This window comes from Strongylocentrotus purpuratus, unplaced genomic scaffold (genome assembly GCF_000002235.5).
Source record: "Strongylocentrotus purpuratus isolate Spur 01 unplaced genomic scaffold, Spur_5.0 spur5_scaffold_11, whole genome shotgun sequence".
NCBI lineage: Eukaryota > Metazoa > Echinodermata > Echinoidea > Camarodonta > Strongylocentrotidae > Strongylocentrotus > Strongylocentrotus purpuratus.
In genome coordinates, this window is record NW_022145596.1 from 30,417,915 (window position 1) to 30,426,689 (window position 8,775).

The following is an 8,775-nucleotide window of genomic DNA, read 5'->3' on the forward strand; positions in this document are numbered from 1 at the left end:
ACACTAAACCGAAATAGAAACTTCCACACTATCTTCTTTCAAGAAACGCGGTTAATTGGCCACGATGTTTTAAAAAACCCGTCTCCCCCCTAGTCTCTTCCTTTTCTCGTCCTCCTCTCTCTCTCTCTCTCTCTCTCTCTCTCTCTCTCTCTCTCTCTCTCTCTCTCTCTTTCACACACTATATTTCTCTTTCTTTATTCTCTCTCTCTTTCTCTTCAACAATCATTTCTTTTCTCTCTCTTGTCATCTCTCTCCCTCTCCACTTCTCTCCAAAAAAGAATCACTCCTTCCACTAAATTTTAGCACAAGTCATTTTGATGTTTGTCGCCATCTATCGGCAATAATTATGTCAGTGTCTCCATCTAATGCCGAATATAAAAGCAAGTCGTGATGAAATTGTATTTATTGCATATATATTTATTTGTGCATTACATGTCCGTCATATATGTATACCATGTCTCCTTATTGTATACCTGTAACAGCTAGATAAAAGTTGAATGCGAGTATATACAATAAAACGTTTTGTTCACAAAATTGCACTAATCAATTACCCTTAGAAGAAATGATCAAGAAAATCAATAAGGGTTATTCTTCATCATGTCAACAGGGAATAAATAGCTATCTTATTAATGCTACTTATAACATAGATATTAAAAAGAAACTAGTGAATCAAAAAATGATATGAATTGATAATTTATGGCCAAAGAAATGCAATATAATTGAGAAATGTGTTTATCACTCATTTTCATTAATGTTACAATAACCATACTGCAGTACTTTAATATAATTTTTTTCTTTTTTCTTCACATAATGACAAATTGAATGAAATGCATAGGTTGACAGGTAAATACCTACATATATTTCTACATTTTTACAAATATATTAATCTGTCTGTTATCCTATCTTTTCCACTTCAAATTTTCTGATTCATTGGAACAAAATATCAAAACTGATCACATGTCTTAAAGGTACTATGTCCCTTTTGCAGCCAACCTCAAATTCTGTAGAACTTTGCAGGAATTATAAATATGTCATGTATGTCCTATCCTAATTATGCAAGAAAACCTGTTTACTTGCTAGACTTCACTGTCAGACACTATTGAGTGACTGACTGGCTTTTTTTTCTTCTTTGGTAATAACATACATAAAATGAGCTGTAAAAGGCACATGAGCATTTGTCTACATCAATAACCCACTTCTTGTGATGGCCAAAATTAAACTGATTGAATCTTTGCGCAGCATTAAAACGTATGACCATTCGGTACAATGGTCTGAAAATCAAGACTATTACTTATTGGCTCTATAGCTCCTAGGTCGATTTGACAACAAATAGTCATTATTTTCACACTTGAAGACATTTTCAAGCCCCATCTTTTTTAAGTAAGTTCTAAATTCGCATATCTTTCAAATGATGTTGGAATTTAGCCTTTTCCTTTTTTTTGGCCTGCAAATGGGACATAGTACCTTTAAGAAGGAATTTTACATAACATTTTCAAGTAGTTGCGCTTATACCTCACCAATCATTATTATAAATTCTATCAATTGTGTGAGAATCAAAAAATACTGGTTCATTCACTTGACTCTTCCTCAGAGGGTTGAGGGTTCAAATCTCTGTATAATGCATACATGTATGTCCTTAGAAAAGACACTTAACAGTTGTCTCTCTCCACCAATGTGTTAAATGGGTGCCAGGCAGAATAATGCCCCTTTCCTTCAAATGAAATGTGGGTTGATAACGGCTAAAGCTGAGGTGATTATATCAAAAGCAGTTTGTAGAAGGTGATATGAATGATGAACGATTGATTAATATTATTATATATATATTGTAAATGATAAACTGACAAGGAAGTCAGAAACATTTACATACTAAATCATGTTTTAGAACCCTGCATTGAAATTTTAGTGCTAATGCAGTCAAAAATACTGTGGTGAATACAGGATTTCAGGAAGGGGGTGGGGGTGGTCTGTTTCAACTGTCGCTAAAACTCACTTCAAACAGTTTTGAGGGTAAACTCATTTTTGGAAATGATTGTTGGAAATGATTGTTGGAAAACACAAGGGGCAATACCTCTTGAATCCTCCCCCCCCTTCCCCCTGCCTTCATGGATTCACTGTGAAGTCAAAGCATGCAACTCCTCATCTTTGTTATCTGTCTGCTGAGCTTTCATTTCCGGCATTCAGAAGTCCCTTTTCTCTGAGGAGTTTTTGTAAGTGCCCTTCTTCCATCATCCTCTGCAGATCTGAGCCTCCTCCAAGGTAGTCCTGGTCTATAAACACACTAGGAACTGTTCTTACTCCTGTCAGATCCAACAGAACATCCTGGGTAGAGAGAATCAACAGCGGAGAAAAGACAAGTTAACAACGATCAAATTGCATGCATCTACACTAAAAGTCATTATAAAAATGCATACTAATTCTGATTCAATTTCTGAATGTCCTTTGAAGCAGTTGAACGTTCATGAATATATCATCAAATGTTGATGGAAAATATTGTTTTTTGACAAGCAATAGGAATATTAAAAGATGATTATTTATATTTTTTAAATTGATGTTCACTGATGCAACCGGAGTAGAATAGTAACTTCAAAACACAAGTATTTATTGCGAAATACTTATTATCCAAAATTATAGCAAGGAAGTCTTAATATTTTGATGCTTTTGAAAGTATATTATTTAATTGAAATTTTCATCATATATTACCTAATCAAAACCAAGGTAATCATAATCATGATACAATTTTACAAGTCTATAGTCAATTTAAATCCAAATTATTTTCTGTCCTCATTTATAATAATAATAATAATAATAATAATAACAATATTTATAAAGCGCAACATATCCATCTCTAGAGATGCTCAAGGCGCATACAAATAATTTAAATTAATATTTAACATACTTAAGATTAAAGAAATATTAAATGTTAACTTGCATTAGATCATACAACTTCATGGTGCCACGGTACATACAATGTGGCACAGTGCGATTGTTTGTTTTGCATGCATTGTATAAAAAGAACATTGAAATTTAACAATATGCATTGAGCATCAGGTGAGTTTTAAGCCCAGTTTTGAAAGTAGAGAGAGTGTTGGCCATCTAAATAGAGAAAGGTAACTTATTCCACAAAGAAGGAGCTGCTGATGCAAATGCTCTATCCCCCCAATTTCTTTTGGTACGTATTTCTTTAAGTCTAATATTATGTGATGAACGTAAACCAGAACGACCTGCAGAGTGGGGTGATAGAAGGGATGAAATATATTCTGGAGCTAGATCATTTAGTGCACGATAGGTTATGATCAATAAACATGACCCCCTTCACACCCCCCCCCTCCCTTTTTAAATATGATTTTTCAATATCAGGTTGCATACCCGTTTCAGTCATTTGACATTTGTTGATATGCTAACTACATTTCCTTTTTGAACACTAAACTATAATGCTCTAGAGATGGCGCTATGCAATTTCAGACTCAGTTCAGTATTGCATTTCTTAAATGTTCCAAGATGCCCATGCCCATACAATATACAATGATTAAATTCCTTTTTTGTTTGATAGACTTCTTTTATTTACATGCTTTTATTTTTTTCCATTTTTTCACGCTAGAATTTTACAGAGCTTGATTCAATCATGCCAACTCCAAATACTCAACAGGGACTGTACATGTACTTAACAATGTATACCTCCGTGAGTCCGTGAAGACAGTTTGTTGTTGAAAATTGATAAAAATATTAAAGAAATCATTATATAGTCACTATACAATCATGTATATTAGAGACAAACAGCTATTTAAAATATCTAAAAATATGGGATGTTTTGTAGTGTACCCAAAGGCATAATTGTGAAAAACACAATATCATCTCACAAAGGTATCAATAAAAAGACATACAGCTTATGGTCCTGTACTTCTCTGGCGAGGCTGAAAATGTGAATGTACATCAAATAACACATTTTAATTAACAAATGTCGCCAACAATCAAGCACTTTGTGTCAAAACATAAACATTTTTACATTGTGTTTCGATACCTCATCTAAACATGTTTGCATAATTGCATTCAATAATGATAATTCACAAATATTTTATAGCAATCTAAGGAATTTATAACTTTTTTTCCTTCTATATGTACATGTATTCCATTTCCATTCTAAACAATTTATTTACATGGAGGCAGGGGGGGGGGTAGGCATGACCCCTTGTGCCCACTCCTAGATGTAATGATATTATAACATGGTTTCTTGACTGTACATCGATCCTCACCTGGATTTCTTGTTCATCAGACCTTTCTTCAATCTCTAGAACCTTAACCGGATTAGCACCAACATCTTGTAGAACAGATTTAGCCATCAGGCAGAACGGGCAGTAGCTCTTGGAAAAAAGCATGATCCGATGGCCTTTGATGAGCCCTTGGACTAGGCTGCAGGAAAAAACAAACATAATTCAGGTTTCATTGAATTTAGTTTGTAGATTTAATGTTAAGGCATTATCAGGACTAACCTGGCCAGACCCAACATGGATTGAAGAGACCAGTCATCAAAGTGAGTCATTTTTCCTTTCAAAAGGCAAGTTTCTATGCATTTTGTTAAAAAAATAATTTCACCATACATGGAATAAGTAGTGATAACAATTACTTTTTTACTTTTTCAGCTATTATTGATCCACTGCAGGATGAAGGCCTCAGCATGCTGTCTCCAAATTGTTCAGTGCTTATTCGTGCCAATTAACCTTTCCCCAGTACTGTTGCAGCTCATCTCTCCATATTTTTCTTGACGTAACAATTAACCTCTTGGAAATACATGTATTGTGTGGTTTGTATTGGTTTGGGGGATCGTGGAGGGATTGAGATAGATGGATGAACATTGCTCATGCATACTGCACAAGCGATTAGTATCTTTAGATCAGGACCTACAACTCCATGGCTGCCATACTGGTAACCAAGTCTTTTGTTGAATTTTGCAGGATATTCTGGTGTACTTTAGAGGGCGATCACATCTAAAATGTACACAGCACCACGTACAGATAGTTCCTCTATGAGTGCTATTGGTTGATGAAATAGCTAATCCATTCAAAATACAAAGATAATGTTGTACATGTAGGAGCTAAGGCAAGTAATAAAAAGCGAGGTAGCTTAGCAGAACGTAGTAGCACACAAAGGGAACACCAGAATGCAAACCACACCAGCAACACATGACATAGGGGTCAATTCTAATATGCAAACTGCATAATTTTTGAAAATCTTGAGATTTTTCACACAGGTGTATGTAAGTTATAACCACATTGTTAGAATATGTGGGAAATGAATGCATTAAGTATTTACAATCTCAATGAGGCATAATGTTAACTAAAATTTTAGTAAGATATGTTTAAAAAAAAAAAATTGTTTAAAACATCTTTATTATGCATTTATGAATTAACAAATTGTTTTTTTCTTCTCCCCCCCCCCTCCATAGGGATCCTTTATTAAATAATACCGTTCACATATATATATATATATACAAGAATTAATTTACACATGCAGAATTTCAAAATGTTATTCTCGGCCATTCAAAATATGATATTTTATGAAATTATGTTCTGGAAGCATCTTTTCACGTTTCTGTGCGGTTTTTGGGCCAAATATTTAAAATAAATGTTGCAGACCATGCTGACCCTTACCTGCTTTCTGGAGTTAGGACTGTCTACTCTTACTTAGTCTTACTCTAGTCTTAGTCTTAGGTATATTCTTAATAGAGACACTCAATGAACTTGAATTATTTCACAAAAATAATTCATTTTATTTCTTGAACAGTTTATCATAAGATGTATCACATATCTTGTTCAAATGAATGAATGGTCTCACACTGGGCCCGGTGGTGCCATTGCACGTAGAACTCTAGCTTACATTTAGCGCACACGCAGAACGTTCATCCGATCTCGGCAAATTGGAGCCTCATGATCCTAAATTGACGCCGACAAGGGCCCTTCTTATTGGCTATCACTGGCTGCCATTTGCTTGTTGTTGTAAGATATTGGTGCGAGGAGAAAGCTAGCCATTTTCTGTTCGGTCCCATACCAAAATCATGATATTTCAGTTAAACCCTCTATTTATTACAATTGTTTTAGCATTCTTAAAAGGTTATGTATTTCACTTAAAGGAATCGTTTAACAATGTTAAATCTAAGATACACAGGCCATACGTGTTATCAGTGTCTGTGATATGGTGTTATATTGAAGCCCTAAAAAAATTGCGCTTCAAAATGATCAAGAAGTGCCTCAAAAAAGTAAAAATCTTTGAGTGACCGGTTTTACCATACTCGTTTTCCCCAATAGACTGTAGTGTTATGAAAACCGTCATGCGAACGGTTTTCAAAATTTGTAATTCCAATCATAAATATCTTGATAATCATCATGAGCTAAATCCAGAATTTTATTTCAGAATCTGAGACAAAGTTACCGGATCCCTTTAAGTTTAAGTCTTACAAAACTTGTTTATAAGTTTGAAAAATTCCCTTTTTCATCATTCATTCTGAAATGTTTGTTGATTTTTCTATTTTAGTGTGTGTGCAATCTCATGTGTGAGTCAGATATGTGAGAAGTGCGTCACCCGTTTAAAGCATGACATGTCAAAATCTCCTCGGCGTGATATAATAATCACTAATATTATGATTGACACTGGCTTTGCCATTGAACTTAAGTTACGCCTAAGTTAAGTAGGCACTCTCTTACTTAAATTCGAAGCCACTCGAGCGGATCAGCGAATGGGAGCGCGTAAACTTACTGTCACTCCAGCAAAGCATAGAGAGTCAATGCTAATGCGTATTGACCTCTAGCACTGTACTACGTGTTAATATAGGCATTTGAATACACGAGTAGTCAATACACTCTAACACACAGATGCACACAATCATGCCGATGCGCCGATCATGCCGATGATCGGCAAGTTTTACAGTTGACTCACAATTTGAATTTTAAATTATTCTTTCTAACATTGATTAGAAAGTTGGATAAATTGTATTCTTACTGCTATTTAGGTGTCATCAATCGTCACTAGACCTAAAGACAGTACGCGATTTTGAGTGTAATCAGTTGAGTTTTGTACAGTGATGTACAGAAATGTTGAGAATCAAAAGCACAGCTTTTAATACACAGCCAGGATAGTAATGCACGTATCAGGGGTGATAGCGAGCACTAAAAAAAAATAGGTTTTTTGTTTTCCCCTCAACCACGCCCCCTTGAGTAAAAAAAAAAAGAAGAGGATTCGCGGGGAAAAAATGGCATCTAACAACATTCCCCCCTTTTGAGTAAGAAAATTGGGAAAAAAAATAGGGCAAAATAGGAAAGAATAGAGAATATAAGGGGGAACCGGGAAAATCAGGATAAAATAGGGAAGGGAAAAAACATCTGGTAAAAAAAAAAAAAAAAAAAAAAAAATCTGGATTTTTTTTTTTTTTTAATCGGGAGAAGAGAAAAAATCGGGAAAAATAAAATAAATCGGGTTTTTATCAGGGCCAGGCCTGACGTATGTGTGCTCACTGTGCAAAGTTCTACGTGCATGCAGGTGTGTAAAACTAAAAGTTTAATCGAGACCAAATGACTGACACGAAGTTCAACGTGTGGGACAATGTCAATGTCTATAACATTTAATAAACGATTCTTACAACTATCATTGGTGAAATTTATGAAAAATAATCTATTACATATATATACATTAACAATCTAATTTAATTTATGATATAAAAATGATTCAGATTAACGTTTAAAACAGTATTTTACAAAATTACCATTTCACACTGGAGGCTGCCATTTTGTCTCAAATACTGGAGTCGTCCTTACTAACTCGGCATTCAGGCCTAGCCTGCGACTCGACCCATGTGCAACTTTGGCGCAAGTCGAATTTTGCACTCTCGCAAACAATGCCTCCTGTTCATCCAAGCGTGAACACATACCACACAAAAATGATACTAAATGATTTGGGATAAAACACTGTTTTATAATAATTTATGTATAATAATTTACTGTTCATTGATGATTTTTAAAATAATTCGCAATTTTCGAGGTGTAAACTTCTTTTTGAGTCACTGTATACATAAGCGTCATAATTCTGCAATGCGCGTCGTTACGTCACAATGCTTTGACCCCGACCTCTATATTGCCTCTTCGCGATGTACCAAACATAGCGTTTCCAAACAAACCTTACCATACTATCCGTAGACTTAGAAACTACGAACGTAAAATGGGAAATCTTCTTACGAAAGTGAGCCCTTTGTGCTGTTGCCGTTCACAAAAAGGTAAAATATCTACACTTTCGCAACTCAAAAAACTAACTACCGGTATAGAGGTCTATGGCTCTTTGTTTTAAATAGATAAATCAATAAGTCGATCGTTCAGAGTCGCTTTTTCATGAGATACACGAGAGAACAAAATTGTGAAGGCAAGGTATTGTTTCGAGAATGACGAATTCCAAAATTTTAAGTTTAACAGAATCTGAGAATGAAAATTGTGTGTCCGGCCAACTATCAAAAAGAAAGGAAAAATATAGTAAAAAGGGCTTTCGTAATAATTGCTGTTATACTTTAGGAAAATATTCCTGAATTAATATTACTTAGGGTCTAGAGTAGTCTAGGGCCTACTACTTTTTACTAGAGGTCTAGGCCTAACTAGTCTACAATAGGTCTAATTAGATCTAGATCTAGTTCATCGGTCTAGATAGTTTATTCCTCAGCACTACATCCTGACTTATGGATCCTGCTGAGTATCGTAGTAGAAGAAGTAGAAGTAGAAATATAAAATTAAAAGCCAGTCTCTA

At 34.8% G+C, this 8,775-nt stretch overlaps 1 protein-coding gene across 1 annotated transcript; it reads right to left on the reverse strand.

Annotated features, from left to right (window-relative positions):
* Positions 1 to 1,302: 1,302 nt before the first annotated feature.
* LOC752487 (glutaredoxin-C3) lies at positions 1,303 to 7,858 on the reverse strand. The gene is made up of 3 exons (XM_001179256.4): positions 7,751 to 7,858; positions 4,251 to 4,407; positions 1,303 to 2,319 (listed from the first exon to the last, which is right to left on the reverse strand). The coding sequence occupies exons 1-3, from the start codon at positions 7,771 to 7,773 to the stop codon at positions 2,146 to 2,148; spliced, it is 354 nt and encodes a 117-aa protein (XP_001179256.2). The 5' UTR covers positions 7,774 to 7,858; the 3' UTR covers positions 1,303 to 2,145.
* Positions 7,859 to 8,775: the final 917 nt, after the last annotated feature.

Excerpts from the sequence above, each read along its gene's own strand:
- LOC752487 (XM_001179256.4), bottom strand. The coding sequence starts at position 7,773 with ATGGCAGCCTCCAGTGTGAAATG. Across the intron at positions 4,408-7,750 it reads GCAGCCTCCAGTGTGAAATG|CCTAGTCCAAGGGCTCATCA; the intron begins GTAATTTTGTAA and ends TTTTTCCTGCAG. Across the intron at positions 2,320-4,250 it reads CTGATGAACAAGAAATCCAG|GATGTTCTGTTGGATCTGAC; the intron begins GTGAGGATCGAT and ends CTCTCTACCCAG.